Source organism: Acinonyx jubatus, chromosome A1 (assembly GCF_027475565.1).
Source record: "Acinonyx jubatus isolate Ajub_Pintada_27869175 chromosome A1, VMU_Ajub_asm_v1.0, whole genome shotgun sequence".
NCBI classification, from domain to species: domain Eukaryota; kingdom Metazoa; phylum Chordata; class Mammalia; order Carnivora; family Felidae; genus Acinonyx; species Acinonyx jubatus.
The window spans coordinates 15,495,623-15,520,059 of record NC_069380.1 but is presented as its reverse complement, the minus strand read 5'-3'; the positions used below and the strand labels follow the sequence as shown (position 1 = coordinate 15,520,059).

Below are 24,437 nucleotides of genomic sequence, written 5' to 3'. Positions count from 1 at the left end.
TTAGCTCTGCCCCTTCTCCACTCCCTCCCTTTCTCTCTCTCTCTCTCTCTCTCTCTCTCTCTCTCTCTCTCTCAAAGAAATGAACATTTAATTTAAAAAAAGGAAGAAATCCTGAGGTGATGATTAAAATGTTTTAAAATGCATGTCAAGTGTTTATCATTATGTCCAGCACTCAATAACCATCATCTCTAATTATAAACGTTAGCCCTTATGCTTAATTCTCAGAGCTAATTCTAATGTTACTGTTTATAATTGTTAGTATAAATTAGATCTACCTAGTTCTTCAATTCTTCTAGTCTATTCCTTTTCCCCAGTGAATTGTGAGAAAATACTTAAATGGAAAAGTATCAGAGTTCTGATTAAACATTTCTTTCTAGAAGACAATATGGTACCAATTTACCACTTTTAAAAGCTAGCTGTAATATTTCAGTGACTGAAATATTCATTTTTTTCAATACTACAAGAAAATTAGTAATACTCTGAAAGAGGCATAAAAGAAAGAGACTCCATGTTTACATACATTGTCTAATATGAGCAGTTTTTAAAACAAGACTATTTTTTCCTGAAGAATAACTAACTGTTCTAAAAGCCGTTTAGATGAATTCCTTGCGATAGTGACATTAGTACCAGGGATTCAGTTCTCACACCAGAACTGAAGATAAACAAAATTCTCTTAAAAGCTTTTAGGAGATTTTAAATGAAAGCTTTTGGTTTTTATTTGTTTTTGTTTAATTAAATGGCATTTTAATGCTATTTAGTCTCTGAAAGGTAGGAGGAGGTCCGTTTGTTTTGTTTTGTTTTTTCCTATTGCTTGGTAAAATTACTGTTCTTTTTGGATTTAAAGTTGAAGTTTATTTGCCATATACTATTTGAACTTTTTATATAGGTCTTCTTTAAGAAAAGCATTCTCAGGTTACCTGGGTGGCTCAGTCAGTTGGGCATCCGACTCTTGATTTTGGCTCAGGTCATGATCCCAGGGTTGTGAGATTGAGCCCTGTGTCAGGCTCTGCACTAAGCACGGAGCCTGCTTAAGATTCTCTCTCTCGCTCGCTCTCTTTCTCTCTCTTCCTACCCCTCTCCCCTGCTCATGCTCTCTCTAAAACATACACACGTACATACATACGTAAGTAAAAATAAAATAAAGAAAAGCATTTCTCTCCCTTCCTGAGGAAAGTACCTCTGCCAGAAAAAGAAGGGAAGAAATTATTCCTACTACTAAATAGTAGGCAAAATATATAACAGATAATTTTCAAAAGAAAATATAGCCAGTAAAATTTCCCAAAGTTTACCTTTTCGTTAAAAAGGAAATTAGGGGTGCCTGGGTGGCTCATTCAGTTAAGCATCTGATTATTGATATTGGCTCAGGGTGTGACTTTGCAGTTGTAAGATCGAGCTCTGCATTGAGCTTTGCACTGACATCTCAGAGCCTGCTTGGAATTCTCTCTTTCCCACTCTCTCTGCCCCTCCTCCACTCCTTCCCTTTCTCTCTCTCTCTCTCTCTCTCTCTCAAATAAATAAACATTTAATTTAAAAAAAGAAAAGGAAATTAGATCACAAAGGGTTATATTTTTCCCTTTTAAATTTAGCAAATTTAAAATGAGAGTAATTAGAACTGGCAAGGATTGGATGAGGTAATCAATATTATACCCATTTAGTGGGAATATAAAGAGCTTTTTGAAGAATAATTTGGCTCATATATATTTAAAACATTCATACTTTCAACTTAGTATTCTATTTGTATGACTTTTTCCAAAGAAGGAAATCCAAAATACAATTAGAGTTTTATATTCAAAGATGTTCTTTTGAGCCCCTTTCTGAAAACATGAAATTAGAAATAGTCAACACATACACAAACAGTGAAAGTATGGTAAATCTCTATGGTGAAATATAATATTACCCTTGCCCTTGACACAAAAAAGAAAGATGGACATGCAACACTGCTATGATAAGTTCTTGAAAAGTAAACTTGAATCTTATCAAGCTTCTAACCCAAACAACCAGTTTACAGGGAACACTGGGAACAGAGGAACATGATAAATGTCACCAGTGTGGATACAATCAACAAAATCCAAAAACCTGGGTAAGTCTACAAGACAAGTTACATAGTTTCTTCAACAAATAAGTATAAGAAAAAAAAAGTAGGGGGAACTCACAGGTAAAAGAAATATCAGCCAATTTGTTGAGTGGGGTAGTGATGAGGCGCTGTAGAAGAAGCAAGGTTGGCCATGTATTGGGTTTTTTTTTTTAAATTTTTTGTAATGTATTGATAAGTGTTGAATCACGTTATGGGTACATGAGGGCTTCATTTTCCAGTTCTCTCTACTTTTATGCAAAACAGTGAACTTGAACATAAGAAATTTTTGGATTATTTTAAATGGAAAAGAACATGACATATAGGTGAATTTCAGCTATGGTTTTAAATGCAGAGAAAAAAATACAAAAAAATATATGAAATACTATCAGTGGCTGCTTTTAGGTAGTGAGATTATACATGACTTTTCTCTTTTTAATAAAGTTTTACTATGTGTAAATTTACGTGCTTGACAAATTTTTTTTTCAATATGCACTTTTTTATTTTGTTTATTTTGGTGAATGGTTTAAAGGTCAAATGGTATAAGAAGAAAACAGTAAAAGGAGGCCCACGCTTCATTGCTCAGCTTAGTCACTTAGTTACTCCCAGAAGTAACCAGTATTATTTATTTCTTGCATATCCATCTGGAAGATGCTATAAGTATTCTTTATTTAAAAATGCAGATTGTAACACTATTACTGTTCTGTTGTTTCCACTTAATGATGTACCTTGGAGACTGAGCCACATTTATATAGCAGAGTGCTTCATCATGCTTGCACAATATCATAACTAATGCCTTTGGATAGACCTACAGGATTGCTTTGCTGCTAGAAGCAATACTGAAATGATTAACCCTGAATGAAAGTCCTTACCCACATATACAAGTTTATTTACAGGAAAATTCCTGGTGGTGGAATTGGTGGGTCAGATTATATGTATATTTGTAGTTTTGATCATTTGTCACATTGCTGCCTGTAGAGTGTGTAGGCACCATATAGTAAACACTGTTCACCTTGCTCTTAAGTGTGATTGAGGATGTTTTCAATTGTTTAAGAGCAGTTTTCACTTCCTTTTTTATGAACAGTCTGTTCATAGTCTTTGCCGCTTTTCCAACTGAGTTGGGTACTTTTATAATAGTTTGTAGGAGTACTTTAGCAATTTGGAAGTAATCCTTTTGTCTGTAATATAAATTACCAATATTTCCCCCAATATATTTGTCTTTTAATTTTGAAAATGCTTAGATTTTTGTTAAAATTAAAAAAAAGAATTAAGTTCATTTTAAGACGAGGGGAGGGGCAGAGAGAGAGGGAGAGAGAGAGAGAATCCCCAGCAGGCTCTGTGCTGTCAGCACAGAGCCCAACACAGAGCTTGATCTCATAAACCATGAGATCATGGCCTGAGCTGAAATCAAGAGTCGGATGCTTAACCAACTGAGCCACCCAGGCGCCCCTCTCTCTACACAGTTTTTAAAAAAAATTGTTGTCAAATTGATCTATCTTTTCTTCTAGATTTTGTGTACTTATGTTTTCCTTGAGGTCATTTTAAAAATTATTCCTGGGCCACCTGGGTGGCTCAGTCGGTTGAGTGTCCAACTTCAGCTCAGGTCATGATCTCACAGTTTGTGGGTTCAAGCCCCACATTGGGCTCTGTGCTGACAGGTACAGAGCCTGGAGCCTGCTTCAGATTCTGTGTCTTCCTCTCTTTCTGTCCCTCCCCCAGTCATTCTCTCTCTCTCTCTCTCTCTCAAAAATAAACATTAAAAAAGTTTTTTTAATTATTCCTGATATTTTACACTTAAATCTTTGATGTATCTGAAATATATCCTACTTTTCAGTATGAGGCCCAGGTTCAACTTAATTTGGTTTCCAAGTGGCTACCCAGATGTCCCACAGCATTTATCAATTCAGTTTTTGCCCACTGCTTAAAAACATCATCTTTGTCATATTCTAAATATCCATATTTGTGTGGTGTGTGTGTTTCTGGCTTTTCCTTTCTGGTTCATGGACTTATCTATTCATTTTCTAGTACTGTAGTTTTAATTATTATAGCTTTATAATGTATATTAAATCCTCTAAGGCTAGTCATTCCTCATTCCTCATTTTCCTGGTTCTTTTGGTTCTTTATTTTTCAATATTAACTCTAAAAATTAGCTTGTCTGGTTCAATGGAAAATTATTTTGATATTTCTATCAGTATGATACTAAATTTAAAGATTAATTTTAGGGAGAATTGATTTTTGATACATGTTCTCATCCATGATCATGGTACACCCTTCTATGTGTTGGATTCTTTTGTTTCCCTTGGTACCATATACATGTTTTCTTTATTTAGATATTGCTACGTTTTTGTAAAGTTTATTTCTAGATTTTCCTTTCTTGACTTCACAGATACTGTCTTCCATTATATTTTCTGATTATTGTTTGTACATATGACGACTAAAGTATGATATATATTCATTTTGTTCCACTTTTTTAATTCCCTTAATGTTTGTAGTAGTTTTTACTATAGTAGTTGATAATCTTGGATTTTCCAGAAAGTAATGATTATATAGATATAATCATACCATCTGCAGATACCCTTTTCTTTCTAATACCACTATTTTTCCCTCTAACTATGTTGATACAGTGTTTTTAATCAGAAAAATCATTTAAAAATATGAATTTTCAAGTTGTACATGCCCCTGGTATTTAGCCCTGAATATTGGCCTCTTAGTAAGTATAATCAGGCTTCTTGAAGCTGTACATACTCTGAATACCTTAGTAAGCCTTTGAAGATATTTAATGTGACTTTAAAAAAAAAAAATCAGTGTCTAAAAAATGAGATACTTGGATTGAAAATAAATGTTTTTATTAATATTTATTTTTAAAAATTTTTGTTTACATTTTAATTAGTTAACATACAGTGCAATATTGGCTTAAGGAGTAGAATTCAGTGATTCATCACTTACATACAATACCCAGTGCTCATCACAAGTGTCTTCCTTATAGCACATATCCCACCACCTCCCTCCATCAACCCTCAGTTTGTTCTCTGTCATTAAGAGTCTCTTGTGGTGTGTTTCCCTGTCTCTTTTTTCCCCCTTCCCATTTGTTCATCTGTTTTGTTTCTTAAATTCCACATGAGTGAAATCATATGGTATATGTCTTTCTCTTGACGTATTTCGCTTAGCGTAATACACATTTGATTATTGGTATTCAAATATAATATTCAAATACTGACAAATCATTTTACTGCTTTTTCCTCAGGACCAAATGGCTATTGCATGTGGATCTCGAGCTCACTTGGAAAAAGAATCAATTGCTCAGGTGAGGCTTTACTAACTGGCCTGGATCAGATTTTGTTTTTCTTTTTTTCATACTCATTAGTAAAAAGCAAGCTTTCATGTTTAATTTCATAAAAATGAATTTCTTTTCAAAGGGAAAAAATAATTTTTTACTGTGTGAAAGATTAACACATTTAGGAATTGATTATTTTTTTCAGTGAGTTTACAAAAAAGGATGTAAACTTCACTTTGACTTAGGATGCAAGCAGCTTATTTATTTATTTTTCTTTTTAAGACATAGGAGTCCCCATTCAGTTCTGATATAAGGCAAACTTTTCTAAATGATACAGTTCTGAACCATTCAGCTTACCTTTAGTTTTTCTTTTAATGGCACATTTAAGTACATGTTTGTTTTTTTCTTTTTTTTTTAACTTTATTCCTCTTAGAAAAGCACTATATCTTAAAATTTAACAAGTTGTGACTGCCCTCACTAAAGACCTTAAATTCTTCATTTTGTAATTGGTATTATTGGGCTACAAAAGTTGGAGTAACTTGAGAGGAAAAAATAATAAGGAATTTATTCTGTGCAATTTTAAATTCTTTTTTAATTTTTAAAATTATTTTAATTATTCACTTAAAAATGTGGGCCCAGTGTATCAAGCCCAGTAACTGTCCATTATATTCTTTATGGTTCATCTACTGGAGTCGCCAAATAGATCAAGAATAAAGCAGTATTTTTCAATCCAAGGTCAAAATTATCTGGGGAGGTTTTTTTCTTTGGTTTTAAACATGTGTATTTCTAGGCCAATCCCAGGCACACTGAATAAGACTATAGAAATGAACCAGGAATCTGCATTTTTAACAATTTCCCAGGCCACGCTTACACCCAGAGTTTGAGAACCAGTGGAATAAAAGGTTAAACCTTTCCCTCCCTCAATGATTCTGAAATAAGACACAAAGAAATTTTTTTTTTTCCCAAGATATACTGATGGCAGGGTCATAGAACCTCTTAAGAATTATGTTCAGGTATGGAAACCTAGACTCTTCCTAAGAAATAAATTATTTTAATACCTTCAGCATCTAATCCAGTGTTCCGTGTCTCTGTGGACACTCACTGATTTTAAAAAAGGTAATCTGTTAACCATCGAGGTTATCATACTCCTAGAAATTTAAAATTGAAAGATTGCTTAGAGATTAGCTAGTCCAGCTTCATCAATTTACTGATGCACAGGGGATAAGAAGAGGAAGAGTATATGTCTAAGATGTTTACATTATTTATAATTTTATACTTATATAAATTTTATAATTTTATAATTATAAAATAATAGAAACTATAGGGGTGCCTGGGTGGTTCAGTTGGTTGAGCATTTGATTCTTGATCTTCACTCAGGACATGATTCCAAAGTTGTGGGATCAAGTCCCATCTCAGGTTCCATGCTGAGTGTAGAACCTGCTTAGGATTCTCTCTCTCTCTCTCTCTCTCTCTCTCTCTCTCTGTCTCTCTGTCTCTCTCTCTTTCTCCCTCTGCCCTTCTCCACCTCTTTCTCTCTCTCCCTAAAACAGAAAAAATAAAAAATAAAACCTAATACTTGATATCTAAAAACAAAAAAGAAATGATAAAATGCTAAATTCCAACAATAGAAAATACAGATATTTTCCTGGATGAAATATGCAGCCAATAAAACAGATGATCATGCAGGCTATATAATAATATGAGAAAATATCCAAAATATTAGGTTATATGAAGAAAAAAGAGTACAGTGTTATAAATACTGCATAATTGTTTATGTAAAAATTATCTGTATAAACAAAAACACTTAATGAGACCAGGCTGATATTAAGTTAATGATTTTATGTTTACTTTTTTCGTTTTTAAAAAATGTAGAAAAGTAGAAAGGATAATGTATTTGGTGAAGGAAAAAAGATTTGGAAAAATAGGAAGCAAGAGAGTAACTAAGAAGCTAGTGAAGGCAAGAGAGAGTGTGTTCATATGCCCATATGTTCTGTGTAACAGTTATAACAGGGATGTTTATATTGTCTGGGTATTCTTGGCATTTATTATTTTTAAAAGATTCAAAATAGAATCCATTGGTGTTTATTTGATGTCCTTAGAATTTCTTCGAAGAGTCTTGGCTTACATCTTGGGACTTCTTTGAACTTATTTTAAGATAATAAAAGTACAGTCAGCTTTAAATTCCACCTGAATTCCTTGTTTACATTTCATCAGCATTAGAGAGAATATTGTTAATAATGAAGTAGTAAATGTCTTTTTCCTTCATATTTTTAAATGTCTGTTTCAGAAGTTCGTATAATGTTACTCTATGACTGTTAGTTTTATGTAACTAAGTCCGTTGCATAATATATTTTTAGATGTCTTATAAATTGTAAGATATTTTGCAAAGTTAAAGTAAAAATTAAAGGGAGATCCTCTTGTTTGTATGTTAGGAATCAAATAAGTTAAGTTCTTCATATGAAGTCCATGTGTTTCTGGTTTTTTTAAAAATAACCATTATCCTTAAACAAACAAAAATGTTCTATTAACATCCAAGCAAGAGTAGCCATGAATATTTCCATTTGGTAACCAGTAAGTTCACCTAAATCACATTCAAGATCATTCAAGGAAAATAGTTTATAGGCATTATTATTATTATTTTTTTTTTACCTTGTGATTTTAATTTTTCTATCTTTCAGTTTCTATTTGTTCCTTTTGTAAGCATAAGTGCTCTTTTGGAGGTTTAATCAGTCAACCAGTATTTATTGGAAATATTTTATGTGAAAGGCTCTGAGCAAGCTGTTATGAGATTACCCAAGTATTTTAAGATGAGGTTTCTGCCCTATCTGCTTAGAGAGGTAAGACCTGTTTACATCAGAAAATAACTAATGATTCTAGGTGATAAGTGAGAAGTGATAGATCCTTCCAAAAAGTTTGTTTTACAGTTGACAAACATTTTGCAAAACTGCTCCAAAGTGGTAACTGATTTATATTTCCATTAGTGGAATAATCCCATTGCTCCACATCCTAACAAAAGATTTAATGCTATGATTCCTTTTAACGCTTGCCAGTTGGATGGGTATAACATGGTATCACGCTATGGTTAAAATTTGGTTTTATTGGTTGCTAATGAGAATGACCATTGTTTTATATGTTCAAAGGGCTCTCTTGTGTCCTTTTCTGTGAGCTGCTCTTATGCTCTTTCCAATTTGCTTTAGTACTCTTTTCACTTTTTATTTCTAGAGAGTTCTAAAATTTTATCTAATATAGAAAGAATGGAGACTAATCATTTTCAGTTATTTGCATAGCAGCTATTTTGTTCCACTGTGTTATTTCACTTTTTTTTCCTTTGTAATATGAAATATAATAAAAACACAGAGAAGTACGTACACACACACTTAAAAAAATGTTTCACGTACCTTATAGATAAGTGTTTTATTTTTTCCCTTCCTGCCCTGTTTAATACACAAATGAAACTGCAGTTAGGATGTAAAGTGAGCTCCCAAGCTTTCTTCCTTTATTAAAAACATTTATTGAGTTCCTGTTACTGTCTGTGCCAAACACTTGGCTAAAGGCTTTAATCTTATCTCATTTAATCTTTACAGTAACTTTGTGAGGTGGGCATTTTCGTTCCCATTTGATAAAAGAGGAAAGTGGGATAGAGAGTTGAAGTAATGTGCTCAAGGCCACCCTAATCATTAATGTAGCCAGGATTCAAATAATCAGTCTGCTCAGGTCACTGGCTTTCTGTACTTTGTTGTGTTATCACTGGTCCGTCATAGTTCTGTTTGATAATAATAGAAAAAGCCACGTAAATGAAGAATGACACTACAGATTACAGTTATAAAAAGCAAAAGCCAAAAGGAGGAAGGGAAACACTAAATAGTATGAAATATTAAATGTTCTACATAGATTCTTAGTAGGTTGCTAGTGTGTATATATCGTGTATCATTCCATGGATTTATTACATCTGAGAAAACTTTTCATCTTAAACATGAAAGTCTTGAATATGATAATTAATGACCTATTTATCTTATGTTTTAACGTTTGCAATGTTTAATGTATAATGGAATATTATGTTGTGTTACTATTATTAATAAAAGTAATTACTAATAATAGTGAATATTCAGATAGGATTACAGACCACTTAGGTTTGATATCCAAAGCATTAAAAAACTTAATTGTTAAAAGTATATTTATCAGATGTCTGCCATACCTAATTGAAGAGACTGTTGTTTCAGACTCCTTAGTCTGTGACTTTTTGACAGATACTCTGCTGTACTTTTTCTATCAGTATTCTCATAAACTAAGCACAGAACTTTAGGTTTAAACCATAGTGTTTTGTTTTTCCAAGAATCTCCAGTAACTGTCACCTTTTTTGAAACTGAAATCTATTTGGGGCAAACAGGCACAAAATCTATAGATGAACCAGATGCTGGTTCATCAGCCCAAAACTGCTGTGGTGTACTTCTGGTAAAGCCCTGACCTCTCACAGGTACTGTGATTCTTCTTGTCTGATTCTTCTCGACCCTGTGGGAAATGAATAACTGCTCCCCTGGTACCACTCCCCTGCTCTAATATAATATACTTTGCCAGTGAAGCCAACAGAACAATGGTGTTCATATGTAAGATCTACCCAGTCAATTAAATATTAAAATGCAGTTGTCTGCAGCCAGGTGTTTTCAATTGTCCTCTACAGACTAATGGAAAAGTCATTTATATTTTTTGTCTTTGCTTTAGCGTTCTTACTTCCGTACCCTGCTCATGTACGGGTTCCACTTTCTGGTGTGGTTCCTTTGTGTCAAAGGGATCAGAGACACACAGTGTGGCTTCAAATTATTAACTCGAGAAGCAGCTTCACGGACGTTTTCATCTCTGCACATCGAACGATGGTAAGTTCCCAGCAGATGTCCTGGGCGTGTCTTACAGAGCGGTTGTTCTAGGCAACGAGAAACAGCCCTATATTCTCAGAGCGAACACTGAAGTTTAAACAAAATTGACACTTAACGTATGCAAAGTTAATCTGTGCCTTTATTCTTTTACTGAGTTGGATCTAATTTTCAAAATCTCAAACCAAACATATAGTATAAAGTTAATTTTTTCACCTTAATTGTGGATGGTACAAATTGAAAAGCCTTAAAAACATCCTGTTTCTTTAGGCTTCCTTCTTTTCCTTTGAAGAAAAAAAAAAAAAAAAGCTCAGAAATAGCAAAGTGAAAGAGGGTACCCGTTTTCTTTTTGTTCTTTCCTTTTCAGTAGTAAGTTCCCTCTCCGGCATATGACAAACCAGTCTTTGGACCTCTGCATCCCCTTCTACCTTCTGTGGTTTGTTTGTTTGTTTTGTTTTTAAATTTTAACGTTTGTTCATTTTTGAGAGCAGAGAGAGACAGAGTGCAAGCAGGGGTGGGGCAGAGAGAGAGGGAGACACAGAATCTGAAGCAGGCTCCAGGCTCTGAGCTATCCACACAGAGCCCGATGAGGGACTCAAACTCACGAACTGTGAGATCATGACCTGAGCTGAAGTCAGACGCTTACCTGACTGAGCCACCCAGGCGCCCCCCCCACCCCGCCTCCACCTTCTGCCTTCTTAAAAACTTCATCCTGTTCATTTATTTTGTCTTGTCTTTTCTCCTTAACCACATCTTTTACACAGGTTTTTAAAACAAGTTTAAATTTCCCTTGCCATTTAAAAATCAAAAAACAAAAAACAGCCTCTCTCTATTGATAGCCCCCCTCAGTACCTCTCAGCTCCAGCCCTTTTTCCCTTCACAGCCAGCTTTTCTTGAAAGAGCACTCTATGTTCACTGTCCCTGTTTTCTCACTTCCCACTCATGCCTTACACCACCTCAGTGTGGATTTTTCCCCCGCCCCTCCATCTAAGCATCTCATTACCTCCTGTCATGAAACCCAGTGGTCATGTTTGATATGACCACTTACTGTCTTAATTAACCCATCAGCAGTGCTCCATACTTCTGAGCTCACTCTCCGGACATATCCCAGTCCCCTGGCCTGTCCTCATCCCAGACCTCTCCTCAGCTCTCTGCCGGTTTAGTGAGTAACACTGACACATGGAAGCTTAAAACCTTGCAGTCAGCTCTGACATTCCCACAGGTCCTCCACATGTCTAGTTCGTGGCCCAGACCTGTTACTTTTGGCTTTTATGTCCCTTTGTTTCTCTTTGTCTTTCCCCCCACCATCCAAGACACCATCATGTCCTACGCTGTAGCCCAAGGAGTCAGTCTTTTCAAAATTAGAAGTAATCAATCAAATGCACCTTTTTTGTTTAAAATCCTTCAGTAGCTTCCCAGTGCCTTCCCACGGCCTTGAGGGATGCTGCATAATCTACCCACCCATGTCTCTACATAGGGACCCTTCCCTTTTCAACTTCTCCTCCTTCAGCTCTTCCATAGGGCAACGAACTCTTACTCTCCAAATCAGATCACATGCCCCTAATCGTACGATGTTGCTGTACCATAAGCCCTTCTTCACAGCACCCATCACATCATTAGGTTTTTGTTTTTATTTGCATAATGTTTCTTTGTCTCTATTAAAACATAAGCTCCAAAAGGGCAAGAATCCCATCTGATTTTGTTTGCTAATACATCCATCCCCCTATCTAATAGAGTGTCTGGCACATTAGAGCTGCTCCTAAATATTGTTGAAAGAATTAATACTTACTGTTACTCATGGGTTCTATATGAATTGTGTTCATGGTAGGAATCTACATAATTATTCCAGTAGATTCCATTTTTGTAGTTTCTGTAACTTTTGTGTATCTATTTGCAAAGATATGTTATCTCCCTATAAATAGATATCATATAAACCCCCCATAACTTTAAAAAACTATAATTTCAGGATTAAAATTATCAAACATGGTTTTTAATATCTATCCTAAATTTAAAAAAAAAATTTTTTTTAATGTTTATTTTTGAGAGAGTGAGCAAGCATGAGTGAGGGAGGGGCAGAGAAAGACAAAGACAGAATCTAAAGCAGGCTATCAGCACAGACAGAGCCCAACATGGGGCTTGAACTTAGGAGCCTTAAGATCATAACCTGAGCCAAAGTCAGACACTTAACAGACTGAGCCACCCAGGCACCCCTAAATTGTTTAAGTAATGTATATTTGATCTTCAGATTCAGATACATGTTTCTGTTATGTTGAAAAATAAAATATATTGACAGTTAATGGACTCCAAAATCAGTGAATCTAATTTAAGAAGCCATTCTAGAAGTAAAGCCCTCCCTCTGGATATAGTTTTCAGTCAACTGTTGGGTTCAGAACTAGGGTCAAAAAGCTAGGTACTTTGTAGTTTGAAAGGAAGTTGGGAACTAAGGGTTGAGGACGTTAGGGTTAGGGTTGATAATTAAGTTAGGGTTGATAACTTAAAAATCATGAAGTTTCTCTTGTCATAATTGTTCTGGCAATATGTCTGTTCTGTAATATAATGTCCAATATATAATATAATGTGAGACATATATGTAATTTTAAATATTCTAGTAGCCACACTAAAAAAGTAACAAGAAACAGATGAAATTTATTTTGTTAATGTTTATTTAGTTTTAAGAGAGAGCATAATCAGGGGAGGGGCAGAGAGTGGGGGCGGACAGAGGATCCAAAGCCGGACCGTTGCTGACAGCAGAGAGCCCAACGTGCGGCTGGAACTCATGAACCGTGACATCATGACCTATGACCTGAGCCTAAGTTGGATGCTTAACCAACTGAGCCACCCAGGAGCCCCAAAATGTATTTTATTTATTTTATTTTTTTTTCAACGTTTATTTATTTATTTATTTTTGGGGGGACAGAGAGAGACAGAGCATGAACGGGGGAGGGGCAGAGAGAGAGGGAGACACAGAATCGGAAACAGGCTCCAGGCTCCGAGCCATCAGCCCAGAGCCTGACGCGGGGCTCGAACTCACGGACCGCGAGATCGTGACCTGGCTGAAGTCGGACGCTTAACCGACTGCGCCACCCAGGCGCCCCGCCAAAATGTATTTTAATAGTGTACTTTAACACTGTATAAAAATGTCATCGTCTCGGCATGCACTCAGTATGAAAAAATATTCAGGTATTTTACACATTTTTCTGTGTACCATGTCTTCCAACTATAGTACATCTTACTTCAGACTAGCCACATTTCAAGTGCTCATGTGGCTACTATATTGGACAGCATAATTCTAGAGTTTTATTTAAGTTAAAGAACATTTTAAACTTTTTTTCTCTTTTAAATTTTGTGTTCATGTGCATGCCTTTTTAATTATTTATTTGGGCTTGATTAACATAGGATTGACCTCATTTAAAATTTTAGCCTCTCACATCTCTCTTTAGGGTCCACATATGTTTATTTTATGCCTGTAAAGGAGAACCACTAAATATACATGTATCAACTTGATTAACAATATGCCCGTCACCATATTAATGTTTCATCAGTGGCTTTTATTCAGGCATCTCTGTTCCTGCACTTAAAATCAAGAAAGACTAAAGAATTTCTTTCTTATGCAGCACAAGTTATAGAAACCAAGTTGTGCATCTACTCTTTATGTCCAATGTAAGTGTCCCCTCAGACTGATATTTTAAGGACTTATTCTAAAATTTCATTGCAATTTTTCTCATAACTTTCAGGAAATTCAAGTCAAGTAGAGTTTCTAGGTATTAGAATACATCAAGCTATAGTTAAAAACCAATAGGCAGGCATCTCTGATTCAGAATTACAGACCTAGTATGGGTTATGCTAAATATAAAGATATACATAATGTTAAATATAAATGTATGTTTATGTATGTTAATATTTATATAATTTTAACATTATTTTTAAACATAAAATTTTAAGCATAATATTTAACATCACATAAATATATTTAATTTTATATATATAAAATCTCCATCCTCAGAACTGTTATCTCACCTAAATTATTTCCATTTAATATTAAGGTATAATTTGACTCTTTTTATGAGTGATTTAAAAAAAATTTTTTTAATGTTTGTTTTTGAGACAGAGACAGAGTGTGAGCAGGGGAGGGGCAGAGAGGGAGGGAGACACAGAATCCAAAGCAGGCTCCAGGCTCTGAGCTGTCAGCACAGAGTCCAATGCAGGGCTCGAACTCACAAACTGTGAGATCATGACCTGAGCTGAAGTCGGATGTTTAACCAACTAAGCCACCCAGCCCCAGTTTATGAGTAATTTAAAAATGGAGTCCTTGAAATGTACTTTCTTCCCATGAATATTTTTTTTAATCAATGTTATATACATGGTTATAATTTAAAGTCACTTCCATAAGGCTTCTAAAAAATCATCGTCCTTTGCTCCCTGTCCCTCAACCCAATTCCTACTCCCTGGCTATGGCCACTTTCAGCTGTGTGCTATTCCTTTGTGGTAATTACTTTCATATTCAAAATAATGGGTTTGCATAGCCAAGTCTCCGTTTTTTCAGTTTTAGATATTACTCCAAAATAAATCAATGGAGAAGTATAGTTTTCTTAAACCCCTGTATACCCTTCACACGTATCCTCCTAATACAGTTTCTAAATACAGATCACTACTGATGGGTACAGGTGTGTAAAGATAATTCACATTCAAGCCATAGTGTACAATCTGATTATTTTACCTTTCTTGTAGTACTTTTTGTTTTCCTGAAGATAATAAATTTCTGGAGTTTTCTGTCGCACTACTTGACGATGGACCTGTCACTTACTTACGTTCACACTCCGTGAGGAGTAGAAAGTACCTCTCCGTGTGTTCCAGTGCATCCGTGTGTTCCAGACTGTGCATCAGTTTCACTTTTTTCTTGGAGACGTCTCATCGGCTCTCACCTTTCTAGCTGTTCTCAGGCTTGCTGCACAGTTCCTGTTTTTTTCCTGGGTTTATATCCATATTGTAGTAGAGCACGTCCTCTGTGAATCTTCCTAAAGAAATGACAACAAAATCTTGAGACTGCGTTGGCAATGCACTGTATTATTCTCCTCTCACATTTGCCTCATAGCGAGCCGGAGACAGAAATCTAGGTTGGAAATCATTTTTCCTCGGGATTTTGAGAACATTGCTCTGTTGCCTTTGGCACTCGGTGTTTCTGGAGAGAAGTCCAATTCTGTCAGTAATCTGAATCTTGATTCTTTGTCTATGGCACGTTGTTTCCATCCCCTTTTGGAAGCTTTTACTCCACAGTGTTTTGAAATACCATGATTCAGGGACTTGATGTGGCTTTTTCATGCATCTTGTTGTGTATGCAGTAGGCACTCTAAATCTGGAAACCTGGGTCCTTTACTGCTGAGAAATGTCCTTTAGTCATTAAATAATTTCTCTAGTTTTTCCTTCTCTCCTATAAACAAATGTGAGCCTTCTGTGCTGATCCTGTAATTTTCTCTTCTCTTTTCTGTTTCATGTCTTTTGAGATTTTCCTCAATTTTATCATCTAGCGCTCCTTTTAAATTTGTGTTCCTGCTATCAAAAATGTTAACTTCCTACAACTCTTGTTTTCTAGTATTCATTTTTTTTACCCTATTCGTTTCATGAGTACAGTACCTTCCACTACTTAATGTCTCATTTAAAACTGTGACATTTTCTTCTTTCTCTCCATTGTTTCTGTTGTCCCAATTTTGTTTTTATCATTAAAGTCTGGCCTCACACGTATTTAGTGTGGTACTACAAAGCTCATCGGAAGCTGTGTACACGGTCAGAGAACTCTGATCAACTCACCACGGATTAAATAGTGGGCCGCTTTATGTGGGAAACTTTCAACTGTCCTTATCTTTTGGGCTGGTTGTTTTCACTAAAGTGGGATTTCCTGATTTCCTGTCTGGTGGAAATGAGCCTGGCTGCCAGCATTCACACAACCAACTTGAGGAAAGGAGAATCCCCTTGAGCTTTTCCGTGAGTCCTCCCTTTTGAAGCCCCACCTGCACCACCTGCAGACCTCATCTGCAGTGAGGCCAGGGATGCCTGAGCCTTTGGAGAGCTCTGCGGGACCCATAGCCTGCTTCTAGGCTTCTCCCTTCTCACAGTCTACTTTTCCTCGTTCCCAGTTGTCCAGCTACTTTCCAAGTTTCAGATTGTTTTTATTACTTTCATCCCTTCTTTGTTCTTACGTGTTTATTCCATCATTGTTGTTTTAATTTTAGTGGGACTTCAGGAGGGAGCAGTAGAGGACATGTGTGCCTGGTGTGTTTAAAAGAGTATCAACACGCCCTTTGTTCTTCAGGAATAGATCTGTGAGGTCACAGCTATACGAGGAACTGAGTAACAAAAGAAAACAGTGGCTCTGCCCTCCCCGGATTTGTGAAAACACGTGAAGGCATCAGAGGTGGAGAGTGACCCTTACACTGCTTATGTGCCATAGCATGAGGTTCTATCCAGAAGTACTTGGTATTTCAGTTATGTTTGCTCTGGTGACAGATTGGTCTCTTATGGTGATGTGAACTGGAAATTTCTTTTTAAGCAAACATCTTCATGTCTTTTAAAATGTTAAAAGAGAAGGATACTAGTAGAAGTAATAGAAGATGAATAGTCCTTACAGGGTTTTTTTGTAAATATAAAGTAATTTCAGTTAATCCGTGCTTCTTTTTCCCCACTCCTTTCCACTCATCATTCTTATGTTGTTTTGCGTCTTTGATAAGTCATCATATGCTGATATCCTTAGAACAGTATTTAATAATCGTGTTCAAATTATTGCATATCATTAGAACCAACTCAACCTTTTGGGTATTTTTTGGTTTTGTGTTAAAGGGGAGGGTTAAGGGTTAACCAGGTTTAATATTCATAAAATTTCCTCCTTTCGTGAGTGTCCCATGCTAGTTAACAGAAGTTTTACACAGTCCTTTTAACAACACAAAGAACGCCTTTGTAGATGGTTTTATCATCTTAAGTAAATATTTTATTAGGATAAGAAAAAGCATTACATGTTTGTTTTTTTTTTAAACGTTTTCATATTCACTTATCCAAACACTTGGGATTTAAACAAGTCACACAGTGGACAGTCACAGTTTTGTGGCCAAGAAGACAGAACTCCCAAATTCAAGTTGTCTGAAATCAGGGAAATCAAACAGAAGTGGGTTTTAGGTATTTTCGTGTTTGTGCTAATATTTTAAAACCAACCCCCTGGAAGTCCGAAGTGTGTTCCATGCAGTCCAGAAAGCGGGGGCTTAATGGCTCAAGAGGAAAGCAAAGCTGTGAAGGACTCGAGCGCTTTCGGTTACCAGAGCGTGAAGAAGGTTTAGCAGGTGATGGTGCTGCTCTCCCCGAGCTCACTGCCAGTGAGAGGAGGAAACTGGCTTCAAGAATTTTGTAAGCAGAATCCAGGAAAATTTCGAAGTCAAGATGCAGAAACTAGGGAAAGCAGATTTGACCTAAACCACTGAAGAGGAGCTTCTGGAGCCTTTCATGGGAGAAGGAAGGATGAACTGGGAATTCAGACTGGAGATGATTTTAACAGGGTTAAGTGAAAATGAGACAATATATCGAATTCCCGTGTATATATTTAGTTATACCCAAAGAGCATTTCAGGCTAAAGTGGCTTTTTACTTTCAACAGCTGGCAGTACTATATTGCCCAGGACGTATGAGGAAGGGCAAAGGAGAAAACAAGGCCCTAGTGAACCATGTATTTAAAAAAGAAACCTTAGGGCGCCTGGGTGGCTCAGTCAGTGAAGTGTCCAACTTGGGCTCAGGTCATGATCTCATGGTTCGTGGGTTTGAGCCTCACACTGGGCTCTGTGCTGACAGCCCAGAGCCTGGAGCCTGCTTTGGATCCGGTCTTCCTCTCTGTCTGCCCCTCCCCACTTATGCTCTGTCTCTCTCTCTCTCTCAAAAATAAACAAACTTGAAAAAAAAAAAAAGAAAGAAAAGAAAAGAAACCGTGATCCTCAGGTGGTAGATGAATGAAATCAAACAACTCTCAAGTGATGGACATTTTCTCTAAGAGCTGCTCAGAGTTCTGTTTTATCAACTCTCTGAATCAGTTGAAAATGCTATGAGTTCTGTACCTTGAGGTAGTGAAGCCTGGGATTGAAAGCAATCGATTTTGAAAAATTTCCATGATTAAATTTTCTCAGAGCCCAAGCGGCCTTTTTTACCTCTGGGGGTTTCTGACTTGTGATGGAGACACCATATTTCTCATTTAAATGTTATGTAATGACACACTAAATTATTGACCTGAAGCTCCTGAACTACTTAACCTTTTGTTTGACCTTCTGTGAATCTTTCAGTTTTACTATATAAGCTCTATATCTGCCTTTTAAGCTTCTTTAAAACATGCCAGAGTAGAGATTTAATTACACTCTATCTCTCTTTTTAAAAATAAAAATCAATATATTTTCTGTTTCAGGGCATTTGATGTAGAACTGCTTTACATAGCACAGTTCTTTAAAATTCCAATAGCAGAAATTGCTGTCAACTGGACTGAAATTGAAGGTGAGTACATTGTTGATGTTACGGCTGATCCTAGGTGGGGGTGGGGAGATAGGAGACAATACAGTAGTCCAGTAAACTTAACTGGCTGCCCCCTTCAAGACCTCCTCAGCTGGCTTGACTCAGACGTGGTTGTGTAGAGTTCTGGCTACTAATCCCCTCCACCCTCCAGATGGCACACAACCTTCTCTATCCTTGCAGTCTCCTCCTGGGGGCTTCAATAGGCCTACTACCCTACCCCACTGTAGAATTCAGTAAAACTTCTACAGCAGACAAGATCATGGTAATCTGAGGTTAGAAGAAAGTTGGTAAGTCTTTTAAGATAAATTTTGTTTGTGTCATCTTTTTTTTAATATTGTCTTACTTCATTACTCAGTAGGTATTGATTACCTACAAGCCACCATGCAGAGCTTAATAAGGAACTATAGTTGTTTTTACCGCAAATGTCCACATCCATTCAGAGCCAGTCTTTAACTGGTATCTGTACATATATCCAAAAATGTGAAAATCTCTAAGATCTCAAATAATGTGAAATCTATCAGAAATCTTAATAATTCCTGTTTGAAGAAGATTTGAAAGCTTATATTGTAGAACGTAAAAAATATTCTAGTTTTCTCCTTTGCTTACCTTACAATGCCCCTAAGTTAATTCACAGTGTGGGCACACTTACCTTTCAAGTGGAGATTTTTCAACTGAGTCCTTCCTCCTCTGCTGAGCATGGCCTCCTCTCAGAAAGTCACTGTTGCAGTATACCATGACTGTTACGTAACCGTGGATGTTTAGGGACAGGAAAAGGTTAAGAAGCAGTCTGGGGATCATACAAACTATACAGTAGAGAACAAATGCAAACGTCTTGGAGTCTTGCTGAATCAAACTTAGCTTACAAAAATTTTAGTACTCTCTGCAGTAGCTACCTAGATCAAAGGGGATTGAGAAGCTGGTAAAAGATTGCTCAGATTTGTAAGATCTGTTTTATTGATCTGTGTTGATTTATGCCCAGCATAGACTCTGTAGGAAGTTGAAGTGGGGAAAAGTAAAAATGGGTTTCATATTTATATCATTTGTTCATTTGCATTTCAGAGATAGTTGTGTATTGTTTTTCATTAACCGGCCGTTAATGAGCCGCGGTTTTGTATCAGTCATTCCCAGAATCGTCGGCCATATATGCTCAGTGCCTCCTCCCTATAATAGGGCCATCCAAAATTTCCACAATTTAGATCCTTCCCAGTTTCATTTCACTTCCAAGATGTTTTGTTTTTGTTGTTATTAGAGAAACCACTCACTTCAGCTTTGAAGATGTTTCTTTTGTAAATGATACAAATAAAATTAAGGTGGATATGTTAATTAACTGTGTTAATTAACTTAATTGTGGTAATCATTTCACAGTATGTGTATGTAAGTGTATGTGTGTTTATATATGTATATATATCAAATCCTTACATTCAACACTTTAAATATATTTCAATTTTGCCAACTCTACCTCAAAATTTGGGGGAAAAAAGAAAGAAAAACAGGAAGAAGCCAGAGTATTTGGGCTTAAATGTGGAAAATTGTCACCAATCAGTCTGTGACAGTTTACCACCTCGCACTCGTTACCTGACCTGCAATCTATTTTTGACTTACTGAAAAAACAGTTCTATGGGATAAAATCAAGGAATACAAGCTTTTAAAACATGCTCCAGGAGGCAGATTTCCTGTAGTCAACTAGGGTTGGCATACTGCCTCTTGGCAACCACTGGACAAGAAGATGTCGTAGCTAAGATAGTATTTATCTTAGCTAACTGAAGAGTCTTTGGTAGAATTAGAATAAAAAGTGAGTTTTTGTCTTATATTTCTTCTCCCAGATTATTAATCTATATTACATGTGGAGATGTACCTGTTTCTCTATAGTACATGAGACTGAAAAGTAGCATGTAAAACAAAACAAAAAAAAATGCACCCCAAAAAACATTTTTAAATGTATAGATGGAATTAAATATATACACATATACATAATTACATGCATACATACCTAATATAAAAAATAAGGTGACTAGAAGCTCACAAAGGTCATGTAGACTGACTTCTAAAATATAATTTCACACTGATATATTTTCTCCAGAGTTTATTTAAGTTAATTCATTTTTAATTATTTTTAAATCACAGGTTCTAAATTAGTTCCATTTTGGAGCTGGCTACAAATGGGCAAGGACCTACTTTTTATACGACTTCGATATTTGACTGGTGCCTGGAGGCTTGAGCAAACCAGGAAGATGAATTAGGTTACTTGCCGTCTTTGTATTCTTATGTATCAGTGTCACGTTATTTCACCGGAAATTAAAATTTTAAATAAACCTGGAATAAACCTATGCCCTTGCCTGCGTTTTGATAATTTTTAAAGAAGTAACTGCCATAACTAAAAACGTTTATACCTCTTTTGAACCCCCCCAAAAAATTAAGGTGTTCGTAACAAAGTCAGATTTTCCTTTGCTTCAGCAGTTTTGTTTATTGATTCTTATTATCATTATGATTCTGAGAAATATAACTTTTAAACAGAAAAGAGAAGCAGTTATTCTACCTGCATAATTCTCATGAATTTAAATATAAACCATAATCATATGCCTGTGCTCAGAGATTTAAAAATAAAATTGGCATATGTTTAAATATATGCAAACTTATTAGTATTAAGCCCATATTCCAACTTATAAAACACTAGGAAATTGTATGTTAAAGAAAGGATATAGGGCACCTGGGTGGTTCAGGCTGTTAAGCATCCTGAATCTTCACTTTGGCTCAGGTCATGATCTTACAGTTCATGAGTTCGAGCTCCACGTTAGGCTCCACGCTGACAGTGTGGAGCCTGCTTGGCATTCTCTCTCTCTCTCTCTCTCTCTCTCTCTCTCTCTCTCTTTCACTCTCAAAATAAATAAACTTCAAAAAAAATTTAAAGGAAGGATATAGGCTCTCTCACCAAGGCATCTACTTCCTTATATGGTCTTTACATCTCTCTTCCCCAATTTTACTTACACATATTGCACTTATTTTCTTACTTCCTGGCAACACCTTGCTCTTGAGTTCATGTTACTAGAAATTGAAAATTCTTTATAAAAAAGAGAAAGTTTTGGGGGCACCTGGCTGGCTCAGTTGGTAAAGCATGCAACTCTTGATCTCAGGGTCATGAGTTCAAGCCCCATGTTGGGTGTAGAGATTATTAAAAAAAAAAAAAAAAAGTTTTCTAACATTGATAAATGCATATACTTAACATCAGAAGCCTATGATTTTGAGATACTATCAAGACTAATGAATAGCAATTATAAAATAATTAACCCTAAAACTCAGAATTAGATTATTTCTGATGTTTTAGAGAAACTAATAACAATATCTAACATTTATTGAGTGGTTACTGTATGCCTGCCACTGTTCTAAGCATCTGGTGTATATCATGATTCACTTAACTTTTACAATGGAAGAGGAAACAGGTATAAAGTAGTTACTCACTCAAGGTCGCACAGCTAGGAACTAGTGGAGCTGTGATTCTAGCCCATGTAGTCTGGGTCCAAAGCCTACACTCTAATGGCTATCCTACTTCAGTTTCTGAAGGTATGAAAATTGGAGATACCTAAATAGAAACTTTCAGAAGTACACTATAACATTTTAAAGACAAAACTTAAGTGGAAAAGTTTAAAATAAGCTAAAAAATGACTCCTCTCCAGTAGTTTCAGCAACAGTGATATTATCACATCTGCAGTAGACAATAAGCCCCTTGAAAACAGAAACCATTTCTTACTCAAATTAGTATGCCAGCACAGTACTTAGTATATAGTAGACACTTAATGCTGATTACGTGAATAAACAAACTTCATTTACCACCAGATTTTAAGAGCATTTAAGTCACTTAAGAGAACAAAGCAAGGCTTATGCAAGTAGAAATGATAGAAAGCCAATTGTAGAAGAATGACTGAGCATTTACGAAGAGTGTAAAAGTACAAACCTGAACCAAAAATAAGATCCTTACTGAAACTAAATAAAAATAAAATAATTTACAGGCATAGCTCATTTTATTGCACTTCACAAATACTTCATTGTTTTTACAAATGAAAGGTTTGGTCACCCTGTGCCAAGCAAGTCCTGGTGCCATTTTCTTCAGCATTTGCTCAGTCCATGTCTCTGTGTCACATTTTGGTAATTCTCACAATATTTCAAAATGTTTCATTATTGTCTTTGTTATCGTAATCAGTGATTATGACTCACTGAAAACTCAGATGATGGTTAGCACTTCTTAGCAATGAGGTAATTTTGGATTAAAGTATGTACCCTTTTTAAATAGAATGCTATTACCCTCTTTAACAGACTACAGAATAGTGTAAACATAACTATTATATGTAGTGGGAAACTAAACTCATTTGACTGATTTTACTGCATTTGCTTTATTGCAGTGGTCTGCAACCAAACCTGCAATATGCTCTTTGCAAGCTAGTGATAAAAATGCATATTTAAAGAATAATAGGATTTTGAGGGGAAGTATCAATACTTTTATGTAGTTCATCCAGGAACACTATTTAGAAAGGTTTCTGATCTTGATGCCAATTTACCCATCTAAGCCCAGATTCACCTAGGTTAACAGCATAGTATAGAATCTGAAGCACTCTGTAAGAGAAAACAGTTTGACTTGTTGACATTTCAGAACCTGCTCAAAAAAAAAATAACAAGCAGCCATAGCAAAATGAAACTATCGGCTATTATTTTCCCTATATATAAGAAATTGTGATAAAAATGTTACATGCATTAGTTTCTCTGATCAAGTAACTCTATCAATAGGAATAATTACATTTCAGAAGTAAGTAGGATTAGGCAAGGGATAGGGTGCTTGGGTGGCTCGGTCAGTTGAGCGTCCAACTTTGGCTCAGGTCACGATCTCACAGTTCCTGAGTTCAAGCCCTGCGTCGCGCTCCGTGCTGACAGCTCAGAGCCTGGAGCCTGCTTCAGATTCTGTGTCTCCCTTTCTCTGTACCATCCCCCCTATCCTGCTCATGCTTTGTCTCTCTGTCACTCTCAAAAATAAACATTAAAAAAAACTAAAAGAAAAAAATAAGTAGGATTAGGCAAGGGATTTGTCCATGGTCCCACAGGTAGCCAGGAGTTGTGCTTCTACTGAATAAAAAATAGGAAACATAAAGGATGGTGAGGTAGGATTAAAACTGAGAGGATAAGTTTATTACATGCAGATAACCTGACCATTCACTTTGTACCTTCTGACTTGTTCTTACATAATATTTACATATGTAGTTTCACTTGAGATTGTATCAGGACAACAGTGTGTTTCTTGACACCCGTAATTCAATGTCTACAATCTTGTGTCTTTCCACCATTAGTGGTTGATTCTCAGTTCTATTTTCCATTTTCTTTGTTCAATTACGATTTCCTTACGAGCAGAACCTTGCCTTTTATTTTATTTGTGTGTCTCCACAGCATCCTAAATTGTGGTTTTTCCATAAAGGTTTCTGAAATGGTTAGATAATGCCACCATTTCAATTCATTTGTCAAAAAAAAAAAAAAAAAATTACAGGAATGAGTTTCTCCATTTTATTAATAGCTAAATCCCCTGAAGTAATAGTCTAGTAGGCTGTTTTGTTTTTGCACAATCTCAAAATCCATCAAATCTACAAATTAATGATTTCATTATATTAATCCAATAAAGGGCTCTATGAAGTAATACATTTGTAATTCACTGTTTT

At 35.9% G+C, this 24,437-nt stretch overlaps 1 protein-coding gene across 3 annotated transcripts in view; it reads left to right on the top strand.

Annotated features, from left to right (window-relative positions):
* Nucleotides 1-21,071, top strand: part of ALG5 (ALG5 dolichyl-phosphate beta-glucosyltransferase) — a 43,106-nt gene extending 22,035 nt beyond the window's left edge. For all 3 annotated transcript variants that reach the window (XM_027064710.2, XM_027064709.2, XM_027064711.2), the window contains 4 exons: nucleotides 5,316-5,375; nucleotides 10,065-10,216; nucleotides 18,641-18,726; nucleotides 20,869-21,071. In XM_027064710.2, the coding sequence (XP_026920511.1) occupies nucleotides 5,316-5,375; nucleotides 10,065-10,216; nucleotides 18,641-18,726; nucleotides 20,869-20,984 (414 nt within the window). In that variant the 3' untranslated portion in view covers nucleotides 20,985-21,071. The remainder of the gene's footprint in view (nucleotides 1-5,315; nucleotides 5,376-10,064; nucleotides 10,217-18,640; nucleotides 18,727-20,868) is intronic.
* The last annotated feature ends 3,366 nt before the right edge of the window (nucleotides 21,072-24,437 follow it).